This window comes from Penicillium hispanicum (assembly GCF_028827665.1).
Source record: "Penicillium hispanicum strain IBT 35686 chromosome Unknown utg000001l_segment0_segment0, whole genome shotgun sequence".
Taxonomy (NCBI): domain Eukaryota; kingdom Fungi; phylum Ascomycota; class Eurotiomycetes; order Eurotiales; family Aspergillaceae; genus Penicillium; species Penicillium hispanicum.
The window spans coordinates 153,982-173,505 of record NW_026623193.1 but is presented as its reverse complement, the minus strand read 5'-3'; the positions used below and the strand labels follow the sequence as shown (position 1 = coordinate 173,505).

Here is a 19,524-nt window from a genome sequence, read left to right as displayed (position 1 = left end):
CGTTGGCCATTCTGCCTCGTCTGGTCATATTGAATATATAAAGGAAATTCGTTATCATGCATATAAAAGAAAACCGACAACAACGCCTCGCATTCAACCGTCAAAATAATAGGGGAACATATTAGCATCCATGGACTCCCCAAATGAGCCCGGCCGAGTAGTCGGGATCATCTGATGCTGAAAAGCTTGAAGGTTATCATAGGATTCATTCATGAATGGCTGAGATCCGACAAAAATAGGAGAGTGGTATTGCGCCAGAGACGTGGGGCTGGTCGTCGCCGGCAGGCCTGTCTCAACACACTGGCGTTTCCTCTTCAGGTCCTGCGCGGACATGGACGCTCCTTCTGCCGTGTCAAAGGCTGTGTGTATTGGGAGGTCCTGCTTAATGTATTGGGTCGGGGTGGTGGGAATCGAATTCGGAGGTATGTTCGCGAAAGCATCTGCACCAGGGCCGGGTACAAACACGGGCGATGGGATATTCACGCTTGGGACTGGTCGACTGCGTATAGACATGGTCTCCGTTTTCGGTTCTTGGTCGGAGGTTTCGTCGGTCGCGCTGCTTTTCCGGCGGCTTTCCACTTGGCTGACGGCTACCTCTACGGCATCGGGGAGGTTCGCGCGAGAAATCGACACTAGGGCTTCGCCATCTGCGACTTGATGAGTGTCTCTCCTTGAGTACAGCGACCATTCCGTATGTTCCCCACCTTTCACTTTTTCCAGAGCCTTCTCCTCCTCTTCGCGCACCTGGTACATTTCGTCCAGTAACTGTAATCGCTCGGCCGGTGAGATTTGTCGGCGAATCGGTTGGTCTGCTTCTCTAAGTCGTCGGGCGGTAATTCCATGACTGGTGCGGAGTTCGCAAAGGAGATGGACTAAGAGTCGTATTCGCTCTTTGCAACCATGATCAGTGAGCGGTCGAGGGTACTGTACAGGAGAGGAAATGCTTTCATACCGGCTTTGGGCAAATGGTCGGGCTCCCGATGGCTTACGCCGGACGGCCACCACGGCGGCTTGGTTTCATCTGGGTCCAATTGCTGAGTCCTGCCGGCGACGATCTTGCGCCCATTATATGGGTAGTTCACCTGCTTGCGCGGCTCGACCAGCTTAACGTAGGCCTTGGCCAGAACGCGACAATTCGTCTGCTGCAGATTCTGAAACACTTTCTCGTAGTACCGACGCAGGAAATCTTTGTCTTGGATAGAAATCAGTGCTTTCGGGTTGCTCGTCATGCTGAGGTCTTCGTTCCACGTTCTCTTTGGTTGTTGTGGGTTTTGTCTGGCCGAGGGAGACCAAGGCTCCCGGTGAGCTTGCCACATGGTCGGCGGAATCGCCGGGCCCTGAGGAACAGGAACGACCTGCCTATACCGCTCGGAGCTTGGGACCTGTACACCATAAGGACTATGGCCCACAGGTGATGGAAGAGGTGCCTCCCCCCGACGGCGATTGGTGGGGGTGACGGTGGTGCACCAGGCGCAACTGCTTCAGGTCAGCCAACCCCGTCCAGTCTTCACCGTGGGGTATGTGAGCTCGCAGGGACTTACATGGGGTATGTGACTGGCCGGTCTCCGTCGACATGGCCACGGCTCTCAGAAATGCATCCGTCACGCGCGGAGACAGGATGGACTCGCGGCTGTTGGCGATGGAGGGGGAGGCCTCGTGGCGCAGGATGCCATCCCGGTCGATATAGATGAGGGCAAAGTGTGGATAGGCCAGCTCCTCCTCCGGCTGATTCTGCATGATAGGAGCCTCCTGTTCAGGTTGGTCAGTGTTGGGCCCAGTTCTGGCTGGTTTCAGGAGATGGCGAGAATACCATGGAGCACAGACTCATGGACTGTGGCTTCCACTCGAGCCTCTTGGGGTGGCAGTCGGGGCCAAAGGGGATCCAGCTGCAGAAATAGACGGAAGAAAAGGAGGGCTTACAGCCAAGGAGCATGTCTGTCGGATGATAGACGAGCACACAGCAGCATTGGGCGGCCACGACGAAGAGAAAGATCGCTAACCGCTACGGTCCCACCAGGAGCAACTTGAGTCGCAACTCTGGGGATCTGCCACGGAGATTTATAGTCGATTCGCTCAGCCACCAGGGTCGCCGGGACTCCTGGTCCGTAGAAGCACGGGCTGTGGGAGAGTAAAAGAAAAAATGAAAATGAAAATGAGAAAAAAGGGCAGTGTGGAGAAATCAGTAGGAGAAGGAAGCTGCGTGAGATCCAAAGCACGGACGAACGTATGGAAGTACAGAGTATGAACGGCCCCAAGTTGGGCCGCTAAGCCCACGCACTACCTTTTGCCGGGTGGAATTCTCCTTACCCTACACTCTCCATCCGAACCCCATCCAGTGATTCTGCAGCTCGCGAGCTGTGACCGGCACGGTCACCATATGATCATATGTTCACCATCTACGGCTCTCACCATGCACTGTCACCTGTCGCCAGTACTCGTGAGTACACTGGGAGCCTTTGTGTCAGAACCAGAACCACTGAGAACCCGGTCAACGGCGAATGGATACGCAGATTGGACGAAGATCTGTCTAGACATGGCAATGCTATACTGCTCATGGTGGACACCGACTAGGTCTATAGGTCAACTCAATCGTGTGGCTTGAAACCACGGCTCAAACCACCATGAAGCAAGGCTAGTCATTACGCCCATCTGTGATGGGGGTTTGGAATGCAGGTCGATGCCGGCCGTTGGGTAATAATGGAAGTACGAACCCGCTGCCTCTTGTGTTCTATCAACTTCGACTGGTTTTTATTTTTATTTTTATTTTTGATTATTTTTATCCCGCTAGGATTCTTATCTGGATTTTCTTATTCACGCTCCGTGCATCCTGCATCGAGACTGATTCGGCCGGCAGAAGCCCCTACAGATCTCCCCCTGCGGGCCGCACTAGGATCTGACATTGCCTACGTCTCAAAGCGCCTAAGCGAAAGCCTAAAAGCCTGTGGAAAAAAAAATACCGGTGTGGCGGTTTCCATTAGCAGATAAAGATCGGTTCAGGAGCGTTGGGGACCTGGTCCACAACCGGCCTCGTTGCGCCGGCCCGCTCTCTCCTATATGCAAGACGATCCAGATCTTTCTGTACGATACCCGCGGCCATCCACATGGCTGATACTTCCAGTCCTCAGTGGACCCGCTGCTTCCTACTTCTTTCAGGTGTGGCTATCATTGACATGAGACAGATTCGGCGCCTCGAACCATTGGGGCTGGTGGGTGGCGATCCGCACTACCATTGTTCGTAAGCCTCATGCAATGGTCAAGCCACTAGCCGAGGCTGAAACTAGGGTTGGGCCATCATGACATACTAACCTTGGAAACGATGCTACGGACATTCACCGCTGCCGCTTGCCCAACCGTCTTCTCCAGAGCTGTGGATTCGCCCCTCGTCGGCAGGACGATACACTTATGAGCTTATTGTCCACGCTAGTCTCGGCAAAAATGGTGTGCCTCAGTCGTGAAAAGATGCTACCGATGTATCCATCAGGTTCTGTTGACAAAGCTTGCCGTTATCTCAGCGGTCGACATTCCAGCCAAGGGCGGTGATCTACTTCCCGACAAGAAAGCAGAGGCGATCTATCGATTGCAGGATTCACGATAGACCCAAATAGGAAATCAGGTGCGATCTGCATGAATTTGCTGTATGTCTATAGGCGACCCCGATACCTCGCAAAGCCCGTGGGCAGGAATCACGGGCTCCACTCGGAGGTCCTGTGCAGGACACCAAATGCCCCCAGAGAAATGCACAGTTACGCAATGTGGCAGATCTAAATCCAGGCAGCAGGGATGGCGAATGAGCTTGCCAGCCCAGTGGGAGGTAGGGAGAAGCCCCAGGGGCGTGTTGAGATTGAAATTGCCTTCGATTCCTCGCACCCGAGATTCATGCGGATCCGCTCCGAGTCTCGCCAAGGACAATGGAGATCCATATACGCCACTGTGGCTGAGCCTGGCTAGCGTCGATCAACCTCGCTCTTCACCGAAGCAGAGGTGATGCTTACGAAGTTCCAAGGGGGAATCCCCCGCGAGGAGAGCTGAAACCACATCGAGAGCCAATATGCAACGCCATCACCGCTTTGAGAAGGAATTCCCCGGGCGAGTGGGTATAGTTTTTAACGGATAGGGTGTACTGTTCGATTTTTGATTATTATTTTTTTTTGCCACTCGAGGGTGAAATAGGTGGATGAAGTTGGTCGGTTGTACTGGATTCGGCCGGATGGGACCCATCAGTCCCAAGCGGCTGGATTGCCGAGACCTGGCTGGTCCTCACGAGGCCCAGAGTGTGATCGCGATGAGCGCCCTCTCGCCTCGCGTCGCCTCGTCGCGGTTGCTCGCAATTGGGAGAAGAGAAAGACTGGCGGGCAAGAGTAGTATATACTGGCACCAATAGTCGGGGCCATGATGACGCATTGCCGGTCCACAGACAGCTCAAATCCCGAGTTCGGGACCCCGCCGAAGCGCTGTCACTCATCTGTCGCCCATCGGTCGATCCTGGTGCCGGAGGTAGAGAGCGCCCTCGCTTGTTCCTGCTCGTTCCTATTTCGGAGAAAATCAGGGCTTTTCACCGCAATCATTCTCCGATAAGCAGCTGGTGGCGGAGACGGGCCGAGGAAATAAGGCTGCCCTGAAAGGGCTCGGTCCACGAACCGACTAAATAAATCATTCAACATGGGAAGCTCCGACTGTGATAGCCTTTCGGTCTGGCCCGCGAGGTCACAGTTTTCACGCATCACTGTGCTCCGGTAGTGCCTCTCGCCCCCTTCATTCAACGGTAACGGAGAACGCAGGCCAGAATTCGCCAGGCTGCAAGTCATGCACCGCGGTGTGGACTGAAGTGCAGAGCGGGGCCCTGTTGGTGGATAGTCTGCATCTTCTCCCAGTAGTGGTGGTGGTATACATACAGTATATTGTATACATATCCACGTATACATACTCACCCTTCCGATCGTGCTGATGGATGACCTAGGCAGCTCATAGTCTGGGTTGGTATTGGCTGGATATAACATGAAACGGGTGACTTGGCTCATGCATTATTCGCGCGACGTGGGGAGAAACAGAAAAAGACAAAAAAAAAAAAAAAAAAAAAAAGGTGAAAGCAGATGCATCAATCCTGGCGGCCCCGATAGCAATGACAGCGAGGGGTCCTGAAAATCCATCATGATTAACTTGAGATGCCCGTCTACCCCAAGTTGGAGGCAACCAGAGACGTCGCTGTGCCTGATCGGAAATCTACCTCCGGTGGTTGTTTCTCTCGTGGCTGGCTGATGGGGCTGTCAAATCACCTTAGAATTGCCGCCTTTCGCTCGTCCGGACTATCGAGTCGCTCGTACAAGGAAATGATCTCCGACGTGCATTTCCTGGAATCCGGGAAAAATGGATCCCTCCAAAACGACAAGGGAGCCAGTGGTGACAGTGAAATCCTGGCCCACTGCGCCTCCTCGTTAGCGAGCTGCAAGTTGCCCGTTCCAGCGAACCTCGAATTCGGGGATTTGTGAATCGATGGGATCATCGCAGAGAAAAGCACCGCATCACATGCCTACCGTCCTCTCTAAGGGTTGCAGGTCGTATTGCAGATCAGAGAGCTGCGAAGGGACCGCTCAACGCACTAGTTTTCTGTCTCATTCGAAATCAGCTCTGCTCGGAGTCGCCGCTGCTAGTCCAAGGTGGCACATGGAGACACTTATAGACATGTCAATTCAATCCAACTCAGCTCAATCATGGCAGGTGTCTGTCCGTCATCCCCAGTGTCAGCTCTTCATATGATTTTCTATATGCCTCCTGTTTCCGTTTTGGAATTGTTCTTTTTGCGTTTGCAAACGTGCGGTTCCTGCTATCGATTGATGAAACCGATTGCAGCACGGTCTTGGCCATTGTGGGTTTGGAGACGAGGATTTTTTTTTTCTTTCCCGTCATGTCTGATCGACAGATGGGCCGAGGAAGCCCTTCCGCGGGATTTGATGATGTATTTCTCGTTTCCGACTGGCCATGCATAGAGAGGCGCCCAGGCTGAACCGGGGACAACCTTGGAATGGTTGCCTGCGCCACATTTAGCACCCAAGCGGTGGCGCAGCATCTGCGGCTGAAGCTGTAGAGAGAGAGAGAGAGAGAGAGTGTGTGTGTGTGTGTGTGTGTGTGAGTGTGTGTGCGTGTGCGTGTGCCGAAGATGCCGTACTCCGTGCTGCGATACTCGAGAATTCGAAGACCTAGTCCGCAACTGTCAGGAACACAGATACCGATCTGGGAAGTGGAAATGTTTTGCGTCCGGCACATCTTGCACCCATGAATCCCGAATGCTCAAGGAGCAGTTGTCGCCTGAGGCTCTCGCGCACGTGCGTGTACAGGGCCATATGTGGACTAGTGTAGCAGTCACATGCAAAGATTCTATAACAGAATAATACAGATTCCATACACCATCCTAACCCTTCAATCCCACCATCGGCTCGGGTTAAATATGCACCGGTACCAGCCCCATACCACCCCCGTCCCAGGGCCCTCGAGTCCCGTGACTGGTCCGTTCCATCTTCCTCACCTTCGTCTCGCGTCTGCCGCGGCTTTTGGACCAGATACAGGCCGTCGCCCCAATCCGCTCCTGAACGTCCTCTTCCTCGTCTTCGTTTCGTCACAGACCCGAATCCACCGCCAGTCCACGTCGGGGGCCCGAGTGTCTCCACTGGCCGACCGAAAAGGCTCCGCTGCATTAGCCCGTCCGCCCACGGCTGATCGCTCTGAATCCGGACCGCAACCCACCAAAATCTGTCTTTTGCTCCGAATCCCCCATATCAAAGCCAGTCGATCGCGTTCCAGCAACCCCTGGCACTCCTTTGCGCCGTCCTCTTGGCCAATCATTGTTTGGCATCGATTGGTTTCTGGACTCCCTTTCTTTCATGCTCCAGATTCCTTGTTGTCTCCCACCCAGCGCCCGCGAATTTCCCGAGCCGCTCATCCCTGGATTCCTGCGAGGAACTCCGGCTCTCTCCCCTTCGTGAGCGCGATCCTCGTCCGTGCGGGCATACCAAATCGAGACTCGCCGGCGCTTCCCCAGTGGCCTCTTTCCTGGACTCAAACGCAATCAAAGGGATTAGACGACCTGGACATAGGCGGGCCAACCTGGACCTGCAACTGGACCTTAACGCCCCGGCCCCCTTTCTAAAGTACTTCCCGCCATGGGCACGCCTTATTACACGATGGACCCCAACGCTGGCTATCCTGCTGGTTTCCCCGTGCCGACGCAGAGCCCGAACCAAATGTCCTTCTACCCAAACTCGATGCAGTTCCCCCAGTCCAAGCCACCACCCCAGCCTGGCCAGCAGCAGCATTCCTTTGGCGCCATCCCGATGCAGCCAGGCGCTCCTGGTGGAGCTATGATGCCCTCGGGCTTCCCTCAGTCTTCTGGTACGCTATCACTCCAGCTCTGCTCCTCACTCTCTTCCACCCCTCCTTTTCCCTGTCGCTTCTTCGTTTCCTTCTCTCTATCCTAGCTCTCTGTGTGTGTCCCTTTCCCAGCGGGGTCGTTCGGTTGGCGTCAGCGTGCGAGACTTCATAAGCTCAGCGTGACTGACGCGTCAATGCTAAATGAGGGTTTGATCGATCTCCCAGCTTTCCCTCAGACATGTCTTGATGCACCAATGGAGGCCTGCTGCTTTGACAAATCATCCCTTAATCGCGCCCACTATCGCTTCAATGGTTGGCATGCCGGTCGCACCGCCGCCATTCTTGGTCATCGTCGTCCTATCTGCTGTGGAGGGGTTTTGGGTGGCACGCTGATTGTTGATCGATTTGAAGGATTGATTTGAATATGACCGCTAATACGACAGCAGCACCCATGGAAAATTTCTCGGCGCCATTCACCCAACCTCCCATGCCTCCAAACATAAATCAGTTCCCCCAACCTAGCCAGGCAACGAACGGACCCTCCACTGTTGCGCAGACCTTTGCTCAGAACATGGCGTCGGTGAATGCCAACAACTTGCTGGCCAACCAGCCAAAACCTGCCCAGATCAACTCTCCACGTGTGAATCCAAGCAATCCCGGTGCCCAAATGAATCAAGGAAGTCAACCGGCAGCACCAGCCCCGAACCCTGCCCAGTCTCAGGCCCATGCCCAGGTGCAAGCTCAGGCGGTGGCACGTGAGAAGGCCCGTGTCACGACGCTGCTGGACATCAACTCAGCCTTGTTGCAAGAGGTGGTCAATCTCCAGGGTGCTGGAAAGGCAGGCCCGGCCTCGAATGCGGATGCGAACGCATCCTCCGCCGACCAGGCGGCCGATGCCACGAAGCCGCCGGCGCAGAAGCCAAGCCCGGAATATATCGAATGCATGCGACGGTTACAGGCCAACTTGGCGTATTTGGCGACGATCGCCGACCGCGCGAAGAAGTCGGGTGCTGGTGCTCCTCAAGCCCCAGCGATCATGACGCCCCCTCCGAATCTGCCCGCTCTTCATGAGCTCTACACCAAGCTGAACGAGCTTTTCCCCCGCCCAAATAAGGCCTCAACGCCCCAGAAGCTTAGCCCGGCAACGGCGATAGGCAACGGGGGGCCCAGTCCTTCTCCGGCTTCCGAGTCGGCTGTCTGATGACCTTGGGAATGGTTTGTGCTGCTATGTTCCAAAAGGGGGAAAAGAATCCAAAACCTGAGCAACACAGCTGCAGGGTTCGATTGATCTACCTTATCCAATCCACCAGCCATGCGTGCCATCGCCAATACTGCCCCCCCCCCCCAAATAGCCTGCATTGCAGCCTAGGGGACGGCGCCTCCCATCCATCCCGCTCTACCACGAATTACCCGCCTGCCGTCCGATGCGGATCAGGGAGTCCCTGGAGGTTTTCGGCCGTTATTGGTTCTATCGCTTCCAGAGCTCACCGCGGGTGAAAGAGCCTGGAGAAGCAGGGTGCACCCCTCTAAATGTCGAGAAGTCTTAGGAAAGACCATGCCCGATCGACTGGGCCTTTCTTTATTACGACGCTTGTTATTATCACCATCTGTTTTTCTTCTTTTCCAATCTAGCAACATGGGCATCTCTGTCCGAAGGTACCCCTCCGTAATTTCCAGCCTTTAGAGTATAAGCAATGCACCGTCATGATCGCATCATGCCGCATGCCAAGGATCCGTGTCGATCGTCCCTGAGGCGCGCGTGGTCCAGGCATGGGATCGTATCGTGTGAACGAGCGGGCCGCCCAATCAGCTCGCTTCCTCCTCTCCGCCTCATCTCTGCACCGCGAATGTCTTTGCTGCGACGCGGGCAAGCTGCTGCTACTTTGGTGCATTGGCCTGTCTTTGTTGCTCCGGTCTATCTCTACACCCCTATCGACTGGTCACCTGCCGTGCGCCGTGGTCTTTCCTTCCTTCAACAAGGTCCTCCGCCACCCCCTCGAGCGTCTCTCTTTCACTCTACCTGCCCTTCTCCGACTCGCCCGTCGCTACTTGCCAGCACCATGGACGCGAACGGTGACATTGGTGCAAAGCGCAAGCGCAGTGCTATCGCTGGTGCGACGGAGCGGCCTGCAAAACACCTCAAGCCCGAGGGTTCGGTCCTGACACCCGGCGACTCTACCCCAGCCAATGGAACCGTATATGACGTCGGGGACGAGGACGATGCTGGCTGCATGCTAGCGGTTGGTCCTGCACAGGCGGACTCGCCAGAATGGCAAGCAACGATCGAGGCGGTCGTGAAGAGCGTCGTCTCTATCCACTTCTGTCAAACCTGCTCTTTTGACACAGAACTCTCCATGAGTAGCCAGGCCACTGGTTTTGTGGTCGATGCTGAGCGTGGATACATCCTGACCAACCGGCATGTGGTGTGTGCGGGTCCCTTCTGGGGCTACTGCATCTTTGACAACCATGAGGAGGTGAGTCTTGGGGGTTGGTGGTCTGATGACTGCAAGCAATTGAAAGTGTGGCAAAGTAAAACATGGTGACTGACCCGATCCGTTTAACAGTGTGATGTCCGACCTGTATACCGAGACCCTGTGCATGATTTCGGCATCCTCCAGTTCGACCCGAAAGCCATTCGATATATGAAACTCACGGAGCTCAAGCTCCAGCCGGACGCAGCTCGAGTCGGCGCGGAGATCCGGGTGGTTGGAAACGATGCCGGTGAAAAGCTGAGCATTCTGTCTGGTGTGATCAGTCGGCTAGACCGCAATGCACCTGAGTATGGCGAGGGATACAGTGACTTCAACACCAATTATATCCAGGCTGCGGCTGCGGCGAGTGGCGGTAGTTCAGGTAGTCCTGTGGTCAATATCGATGGCCACGCAGTGGCCCTGCAGGCTGGTGGTCGTGCCGATGGGGCTGCAACGGATTATTTCTTGCCGCTGGATCGTCCGCTACGAGCATTGGAATGCATTCGCCAGAACAAACCCGTCACACGAGGCACCATTCAAACCCAATGGATACTGAAACCTTTCGATGAGTGCCGCCGTCTTGGTCTGACCCCAGACTGGGAAGCTATCGTGCGCAAGGCCGCTCCTACCGAGACTAATATGCTCGCTGCCGAGATCATTCTTCCCGAGGGGCCGGCAGATGGCAAGGTGCAAGAGGGTGACGTGCTGCTGCAGGTGAATGGCGAACTTCTGACCCAATTTGTTCGTCTCGACGATATTCTGGACTCCAGCGTGGGCAAGGCTGTCCGGCTGCTGGTCCAAAGAGGAGGTCAAAATCTGGAGGTCGAGTGTGAGGTCGGTGACCTTCACGCGATTACCCCCGATCGATTTGTGACCGTTGCAGGAGGTACATTTCACGACCTTTCATACCAGCAGGCGCGTCTTTACGCCATCGCCACTCGTGGTGTGTACGTGTGTGAGGCAGCTGGTTCGTTCAAGTTGGAAAACACCCTGTCCGGCTGGATCATCGACTCGGTCGACAAGCGGCCGACTCGGAATCTAGATGAGTTTGTAGAAGTCATGAAGACCATCCCTGATCGCTCGCGAGTGGTTATCTCCTACCGTCATATTCGAGATCTTCATACCAAGGGCACTAACATCATATACGTCGACCGCCACTGGCATCCCAATATGCGCCTGGCTGTCCGCAACGATGAAGCTGGTGTCTGGGACTTCTCCGATATTGCCGATCCCATCCCAGCTGAGAACCCCATTCCACGCAAGGCGGACTTCATCCAGTTGGATGGTGTGAGTCAGCCCGCGGCTGCGGAAATTGTGCGCAGCTTTGTGCGAGTGTCCTGCACTATGCCTCTAAAGCTTGATGGCTATCCGCAGGCCAAGAAGACTGGTTTCGGTCTGGTTATTGACGCAGAGAAAGGCCTGGTGGTCGTGTCAAGGGCTATTGTACCCTATGATCTCTGTGATATCAACGTCACGGTTGCCGACTCGATCATCGTCAACGCCAAGGTTGTCTTCCTGCATCCGCTTCAGAACTACACCATCGTCCAATATGACCCCACTCTGGTGCAAGCACCTGTGCAAAGTGCTCGTCTCAGCTCGGATTACATCAAGCAGGGACAAGATACCATCTTCGTCGGTTTCAATCAGAACTTCCGTATTGTCGTTGCTAAGACAGCTGTCACGGATATCACTACTGTCTCTATTCCCGCTAATGCGTCTGCTCCTCGATACCGCGCAATCAATTTGGACGCCATCACCGTGGATACTGGACTCAGTGGACAGTGCACGAACGGTGTCTTGATTGGGGATGACGGTGTCGTGCAAGCTCTGTGGCTAAACTATCTTGGTGAACGTACTCCCAGTTCTCACAAGGACGTTGAGTACCACCTTGGCTTTGCCACTCCATCCCTCCTTCCGGTCACTTCCAAGATTCAACAGGGTGTCATTCCCAAACTACGTATCTTGAACATGGAAAGCTATGTCGTGCAAATGAGCCAGGCCCGAATCATGGGCGTTTCAGAGGAGTGGATTCAGAAAGTGGCGCAGGCCAACCCTTCGCGTCACCAGCTTTTCATGGTGCGCAAGGTCGACTGCCCACCGGCGAGCTTCGTGTCGTCTGTGGACAGCTTCCAGGAGGCTGATATCATTCTTACCCTGGATGGCCAGCTCATCACCCGTGTCTCCGAGTTGGATGTTATGTATGAGAAGGAAGTCTTGGATGTGTTGATCGTCCGTAACGGTCAGGAGATGCGGATTCAAGTTCCAACCGTTCCCACCGAGGATCTGGAAACAGATCGTGCTGTCGTCTTTTGCGGCGCTGTGCTGCAGAAGCCCCATCATGCCGTGCGCCAGCAGATCTCCAAGCTCCACAGTGAAGTTTATGTGAGCGCCAGGGTGAGTCAAGTCTCTCTACCGGCAGTCGTCGTTTCTCGTGTGACTGATTATGATTGCAGAGCCGCGGTTCGCCGGCTTATCACTACGGCCTTGCACCTACTAACTTCATCACCGCCGTTAATGGCGTTTCAACCCCCAACCTTGATAGCTTCGTCAGTCAAGTGCGCAAGATCCCCGACAACACATACTTTCGTCTTCGTGCGGTGACCTTCGACAACGTTCCGTGGGTGGTCACTATGAAAAAGAACGATCACTACGTGAGTCTCCTTCATGCAGTGGGCCCCTTCTTGTACCGCCTATGTTTCTAATGATCGTGAAACAGTTCCCCATGTCGGAGTACCTCAAGGATCCATCAGTCCCAGCAGGCTGGCGTACTGTCTCCTACGATAAACCTGATGCAAAGCTCGGCGTCGCCCCGGATGCTGCCAATCTGAACCCGGACGCGATGGACGAAGGTTTTGAAGGAGGTGGCAGCGATATAGAGCCCGATGTGGAGTAAACTCCATTAGATAGGTAGTCCTGTATTATATTTCATGATCGGCGGCGCGACCAGGTCAGGCTCGGGTTTGAGGGATTTTCTCGATTAGTTTTCTTTCCCGTCCTGTACATCCCGTGATTGACCTCTGGTCTGATGGTCGAGTGAGTATATGAGTAACGGCTATCTTGCTCGTGGTACAGGGCCTCGAGAGAACAAACAGATAATGGCTGTTGGTTAATATAGAGAAAAGCAAGGGCCACTCGAAATTTGATAACTGTTCATGTTTACCGGTTTAGTGGATATTCAAAGTCTTTGGCTTTTTATGTCTCTGATCTTGAGAAGTCCTTTCAATAGAATGGCACTCCGTGGCTACCGGCGGGTGACAATATTTTAATTCATGGCCGACAGATGGTTATGGAATTTTCAGTTATGTTTTCTTTAGGGCGACAAAAAGGCAGTTCTACCTAACTACAAGTAGGGAGATATATGCTAAAGGAATTTGATATAATGGTCACCAAAAAGGAAATGTGCATCATCCGTGAATCGAACACGGGCCTCGTCGATGGCAACGACGAATTCTACCACTAGACCAATGATGCTAGATACGACGTACTACACCCACGTTAATGGTTCTATGATTGAGATATTTACAGGAGTGAAAAGACATCAATAAGCACTAACCCAGTACCTATCCTTATTTCCTTAATCTAGCATACATGCCTAGACTTAAAGCAAGCACGCAAGCACCGGCCTCGGGTAGATAGGTATATCCTATAGTTGTAAAGCATCGCAATCAACAGTTCTGAAAAGCTCCAATTAATGATCATATGCCCTGCTGGATGCTTGGTATGCCGCCCAAGTCAGTCTGAACGACCCGACGGTGACAATACAAGATTGCGCCGATAAATCAATGAACCTTAACGCCAAATGCCCATACCCGATAAACAAGGATTGCTCCTCAACTGCCTCTGCTGTTCAAATATAAGACGCGAATCCATGAGTTGTCCAACGTCCAACTTCCAACGTGCGGCACCGTCACTCAAGTTTGAAATGACCACCCGCCGTTAAGACGCAGTCGCTGCCGATCGGCGCGGTCTTTCTTGATCTCCTCCTGCGTAAGTCCATCGGGACCAGACCAGTTAGCACTGCTGGTGCGGTCGCGGTACTTCTTGATCTTTTTGTCTGCCTTGAAGGTCTCCTCAAGAGAGAACGGCGCTATCGGCCCAAAGATGGAGTCTACTTCCATCCCGTCCTGCTGTCGGAGCAGGCCTTCCAATTCCTTAGGCTGCGCCCACTTTGGCACAGGGAACATCTCAGAGTCCGAGTCGTCTTCGTCCTCACTGTCGGTGGCAATCTCCGGGAGGTGGATGTTCTCACCGCTCGGGTACTTGGGAGATGGTTTGGCTTGTGGCAGAGCACGCTGAACAGAACTAGACGCAGAAGGCTTGTGTGCTGCTGGCGGAGGTGCCTGGCTGGGCTCGGCAAAGGGGATTTTGCCGTTGGTGTATTTCACCATCGGGTGAGCAGGCCGCTGCGGTTGAGCGGCCTTGAAGATCGAGGAGCCGGTTGGATGTGCCATAGGGGTTTGATTGAACAAAGAGGGCTGTGCGAATTCCTACAGTTAGCATTGAGCTCGTCCAAAGCTACTCAAAGAGCAATGCCTTACCTTGCGAATGTTCGAATGGCGGACCGGCGGTGCCATTGGGGCACGAACAGGCTGCATAAGACCCGGCTCGTCGTCAGTCTTCAGTCGTTTACCCTCACTAGTACCATGCACGTTGCTCGGCTTTCTGACCGCGGGTCGTTGACTGGCTTCTTCTTCCGGGCCTCGTTTGGGTGGTTTGGCAGGGTTTGGAGCAGGCGGGTTGATTGGTCGATTGTAGGGTTGAATAGAGCCCAAAGTTGAAGGTGGTCTTGAAGCACCGGGGTCGTTCTGCTGAGAGGACTTCAAGACAGATATTTCGTGCTGTAGCATCGGTCCCTACTTGCTGTTAGCAACATCTTTGAAATTTTCGCAAGGTATTTTCTTACCTCTCTGTTGGCCTGCTGGCTGCCTTGCCTCTCATGCCTCCGAGCATTTTCCAGCTGACGCTTCTTAATGGCAGCCTTCCTGGGATCTTCTTGTGCAGATACTTCTCGGCGCTCGCGCTCCGTTTCAGCGCGACTCCGCATTTCCTGCCGACGGGCTTCCTCCTGCTGTTGCTGAACGGCCCGCTTGCGTTCCTGCTCGCGCTTTTGCTCCTCTTTTCGCTTTAATTCACGTTCCTCCTGCTCTCTTCTCCTTTCATTGGCAAGATGAGCTTTGCGCTGCGCTTGTGTCTGACTGGAGACAGAGGTCTTGAAGCTACTGGTCGAGGAGGCCGTGTGCAAAGAGGTGTTGCTGCCCTTCTTCTTCAAATTTGACTGCCTAGACACAGGAGCAGGAGCTGAGGCAGGGACGTTGTCCTGCACACTCGAAGAGACCGAGGATGCCATGGGTACTTGCCGAGACAATGTACTCCCTACACGGATAGAGACAGGTTGAGGTTTGGGCATCTGAGCGGGCTCGCGAGTTGGCTTAGGGCGTCGGTCGTTTAGCTTCGACTGCGGAGCGGCATTCCTTGATCCTGCATAGGCTGGCTCAGGCTCCCGCGACTGTTGACGCTGAGATTGCGTTGGCTTGGGGACAGTTCTTTCTTCGGGTTCCACCGATGACTTTTCTTGAGCCACCTTAAGCTGCATCGCGCGCTGTTTCTCTTGTTCCCGCAATTTCTGTTGAAGTTCCTCTTCTTGTTGTCGCTCTTCTCGTTCCCTTTGGCGTCGTTTCTCTTCTTTCTCTGTAGAGCTTCGGGTGCGACGGCCCTCTTGTCGTGATGGACTGGGACTCGAGATATGTCGAGATTGAGATCCAGAGCGATCAGGCTTGCGCTCATACATTTCAGCATTCGTTCGCTCATGGGGTTGGGATTGAACACATGGTTGTTCCGAAGGCGAGCTCTCCACTCTTCCGGTGCTGCCAGTGCTTGTGAACAAGCCCTTGGCCGTTTTCATAATCGACTGCAATCTTGTCTTGGAAGCACTCAGAGGCCCGTCGAAACGGCGAGGCGATCCAGTAGGGGTGGTAGAAGCCTCTGTCGGAATATTTGACGTGGAAGCACTCTGTTGGTGACCATGTGACCGAGGAGAAGAGAAAATCGAGGTTGATGATTTGGGAGGTTCGGGTTCTGCCGTACGTTGCTCCTGGGTAGCGAATTCGCCGCTATGTTGGTTTTTATCGGCCTCGGAGAGCTTCTCCATAACGTCCGTAGTATTGCTCTTTGTCAGATTGGATCGTTGGGGAGGACTCAAAGGTTTGATCCAGTCGTCTTCATCACGGTCCTGAGCAGGGGTTTCTCGAGTTCTTGGGCTCGAAGATTGGAGTCTTGCTTCCGATTTGGGAGGTGGGAGATCTGGGTAAGAGATCTGACCCCCCGAAAGACTTGCCATTGCCGGAATTGACTTTTTGGGCCTTGATGGCTGGAGCTTGCCAAGCATGCTAATCCTTTCGTGGAGGCTTTGGGTCGATTTTGTGTTGTGCAACTTGCTAGCCTGGTCTGCATCCACGTCTTCATCATCTTCTTTTTCTCCATCCATGGCCATTGCACTGGAATCAGCAGCATTGCCCTCTGCTGCCGCCTGAGTCATCCTCTGACCCCCAATTTGCCTGCCCAAGTAACTGGTACGGTTGGAATTGTTGTGCTTTGAAAGGTCGATGTGGCTGGTACGAGAGAGGCGCGAGCCGCCCATACTCTTGGTCAGAGGCTCTCGTGCCGGCAAAGAGGCAAAATTCAAACTACTCTTTCGAACCAGTGGACGTTCCGGAGTGGACCCGTCGGAGGGGGATCCAATATCGTCAAAACCGTCGAGAACCGCGTCCTCCTTGGCGCGCTCCTCCATTTCGACGTCTTGATTCTCTGGTTCTTCCGGAGCAAGCGCTTGTGTGGTCAAAGGTTTAATCGGCGAAGACTTGGCATTTACAACAGCGTCTTCTTGCTTGCTTTCAGTTTCCTGTTGAATTCCTGGTCTGTCTTGCTGCTTTTGTGGATCAGCATTTGCCTTAGACATATGTTGTGTCTTGGCGGTGGGCGTTAAGCTCATTTCTGGCTCTGAATCCTTGGGAAGCGTGTCCAAGAGGTGCATGGTTCGCTCTTGCGTGGGAGTTGGGTCCGGGTTCGGAGGTTCAACAGTCTCTCCGCGAGCACGAACATTCTCCTGGGCTGAATGGAAGGAATCTTCCGTAGTCTGCTGGCTGATGGAAATATCCACTTGGGGATTTGAGCTCACAGGTTCATCCACCTCCATCGGCTGCGTGGACACCTGAGTGTCTGACTGTGTGGCCGGCAAAACCATCTCGTCCTCATCAGTCAACCCATGATAGCCCGAGTCTGTGTTATACTTCGAAAATGAGTTCAAGTTTTGGCTGAGATCTGGATATTGCGGTTGTGACACATTTGCGGCATTTTGAGGACGGGCAGATGCCGTCATGGTGATGGGAGCAGTCGATTTCGAGACCACTCGATGAACGAACGGACTGGAACTCGCTTTGTTTTCTACATTTTTGTGGGCAGAAGAGAAAATCTCGCTCAGTGGCTGCAGAAAAGGTGTTAGCTTGGCATCAGTCGCGGAACATCGACAGCAGCATCAAACCCACCACGCGATTTTCTTCCGCGGTGCGCTTCCGAATGGTTCGAGGGGTCTTTCCTCTCATCTTTCCAGGCGTCTTAAACACGTCTGTAAAATTTCTGGGGTGGGAGTCAGCGCCAAGTCCAATGCCCACCACGGCAAACCGATCGCGACTCACGCTTGGCCCTTAGAGAAGATCTCGGCCATATGTTCGTTCAACCATGCCATCTCGTGACGAACAGGGTACTCCACCTCTTCCATCTCCTGGTTGACCAGGTCGGTCATGTTCTCTTTCTCCGAAGCAATCCATGCGGCAGAGCCGACGGGCTTCTGTGCCCTCGCGCCGCCGGCAGCCATGATGTAAACAACGCGCCGGGGGTGTGGGTTCGGTAGATGTGACGGATGCCAAAAGAAAGGATGGGTGAGATGTGGAAAGCGGCTACCGTCAATGGTCACACATGAAGGTCGGGGGAGAGTCGTGAAGGCCGTGGCGGGTGGTGTGGGCTCGGGAATGGAGGTGCAATCGAGGATCAAAACAGACAGCCAAACGGGGAAACGCGTATCAAGTCACGTGACCGGTATGGCGGTCGACGGGCTTTCCCCGTTGAGTTCTACGTCTACATCTATGCACTTCTCCAGTAGTTTCCTCATCCAATGAATGGAATTAACTAAAAGCGATAGGGTCGTCAGGCAAATCACAGAGAAGACCGCACATATCGCGCCTTGAATCCTCAACAGGAATCAGCGGATGAACTGTACGCCCGCGGACTCACAATGAGATCATTACCTAGGTATTCCCATCGCCCGGCGTGTTTGGCTTGAAAATTTAAGACGCAGCTGGGAAAGGGCGGGTCCTCGTCTGCCAGGCGCGCGGCAGAGTAAGACAGTGGTACAAGGAACAAAGGACATGGCACTTCCCTTATCAATAACTCATGCCCAGGCCAACCGAGACGTTGACCGGTCTCCCTCCATACGCACTGGGGAATACCCTGCTTAGCTTCCAGCCACGATGACTTGCACTTAATAGTCGAGCTCTGATCAATTCTGGCGGAGGTATCCGGGTTTCATCTGAGTGTTCCATACTGCATTACTGATGAGAACTCGCATCGTGGTGGGTCGCACGACGTATTCAAGATGGTGCTCGCGAACGATCATATTGGGCCGCTCGAGTCTGTCGAGATCCAGAGAGCTGGACCTACGAGTCACGCTCCGCAACGTTATTGCAATACCTCAGATGGCGGCAACCCTAATTATGAGCCTCGGATATCCTAGCGAAGCAACCTGTCTTATATTCAATGCAGATCGAGGGCGAGCGGCTGGTCGGACCAAACTCGTAAATGATCGCAACGAGGTGCCATTGATTGCTCGGTGTCATGGCGGATCTTCTGTTGCAGGTATGGAGTTTTCTGCAAGTTCTGATCCCTATGCCAAAGGCCTCCTGCTCAGTATATTTGATAGCCAGCTTGGACCTCTATCACCGGATAGGAAGACCATAATGCGGAGATATTGTGAGTTGCCTGATTATGAGTGTCGATGATTCTCTCTTGTGCGGAAGCCGTGGACCAGCACAAGATTGAGGTTACGCATGGCAATTTGAATGCCCGCAACATCATACTGGGTGAGGGAATTCGACTAGCAGGGTCAGTAGTCATTGCCAGTGTTCAGTTTCTGTGTCACTTGAATGAAGGCATGGAAGGTGATTGACTGGAAATTGATTCCCTTTGCACCATTTCGCGCGACGATTCATCATCCGTACTTCATAGCTGACCTCCCCGGTTGGAGTAACGAGGGAGTCCGAAGGGAAAGCCTCGAATTCAACCGTTCCTATCTAGAGGAGACAATCAGGTAAAGGGAGATGTCAGCAACATCGTCGAAGACGTTGTCGACACTGCTATGCAGTTCTCGCGAGAGATTATTTTCCCCGGTGTGCGTTCCACTGCTTCGGGGTTCATGAGCAATTTGTCCGGATGCACTGCACACGGACAGAAGACGAGTCTTGCAGCTGCAGAGGCACAGGTCTTGGCTGTGCTTTGGGTGCATCCTGACTGGGCAAAGATGCTTGGTATGCGGAGGATCGCGGAGTTGCTGAGAGGATTCAAGTCCAGACAAGGGCGTTAAGGACGCGCGGTACCACCTGGCAGCTAACCAAAGGCATGCCAATCCTGCGTCAAAGATTCC

General features: G+C 53.8%; 5 protein-coding genes across 5 annotated transcripts; 3 read left to right on the top strand and 2 right to left on the bottom strand.

Moving 5' to 3' along the window:
* Window positions 1–93: 93 nt before the first annotated feature.
* N7459_000066 (DUF2841 domain-containing protein) lies at window positions 94–1,828 on the bottom strand (the record flags this gene model as incomplete). Its single annotated transcript, XM_056939251.1, has 5 exons — window positions 94–890; window positions 953–1,359; window positions 1,410–1,476; window positions 1,542–1,749; window positions 1,811–1,828. 5 exons carry the CDS (start codon window positions 1,826–1,828, stop codon window positions 94–96), a joined length of 1,497 nt encoding a protein of 498 aa, XP_056803531.1.
* Window positions 1,829–6,281: 4,453 nt separating this feature from the next.
* N7459_000065 (uncharacterized protein) lies at window positions 6,282–7,141 on the top strand (the record flags this gene model as incomplete). Its single annotated transcript, XM_056939250.1, has 2 exons — window positions 6,282–6,320; window positions 6,392–7,141. The coding sequence occupies 2 exons, from the start codon at window positions 6,282–6,284 to the stop codon at window positions 7,139–7,141; spliced, it is 789 nt and encodes a 262-aa protein (XP_056803530.1).
* Window positions 7,142–7,175: 34 nt separating this feature from the next.
* On the top strand, window positions 7,176–8,563 carry N7459_000064 (uncharacterized protein; the record flags this gene model as incomplete). The annotated part of the gene is made up of 2 exons (XM_056939249.1): window positions 7,176–7,383; window positions 7,806–8,563. 2 exons carry the CDS (start codon window positions 7,176–7,178, stop codon window positions 8,561–8,563), a joined length of 966 nt encoding a protein of 321 aa, XP_056803529.1.
* Window positions 8,564–9,209: 646 nt separating this feature from the next.
* Window positions 9,210–12,726, top strand: N7459_000063 (putative nuclear serine protease HtrA2/Nma111; the record flags this gene model as incomplete). Its single annotated transcript, XM_056939248.1, has 4 exons — window positions 9,210–9,836; window positions 9,927–12,227; window positions 12,287–12,484; window positions 12,550–12,726. 4 exons carry the CDS (start codon window positions 9,210–9,212, stop codon window positions 12,724–12,726), a joined length of 3,303 nt encoding a protein of 1,100 aa, XP_056803528.1.
* Window positions 12,727–13,744: 1,018 nt separating this feature from the next.
* Window positions 13,745–17,703, bottom strand: N7459_000062 (uncharacterized protein; the record flags this gene model as incomplete). Its single annotated transcript, XM_056939247.1, has 5 exons — window positions 13,745–14,320; window positions 14,372–14,686; window positions 14,737–17,313; window positions 17,375–17,465; window positions 17,525–17,703. 5 exons carry the CDS (start codon window positions 17,701–17,703, stop codon window positions 13,745–13,747), a joined length of 3,738 nt encoding a protein of 1,245 aa, XP_056803527.1.
* Between the last annotated feature and the right edge of the window lie 1,821 nt (window positions 17,704–19,524).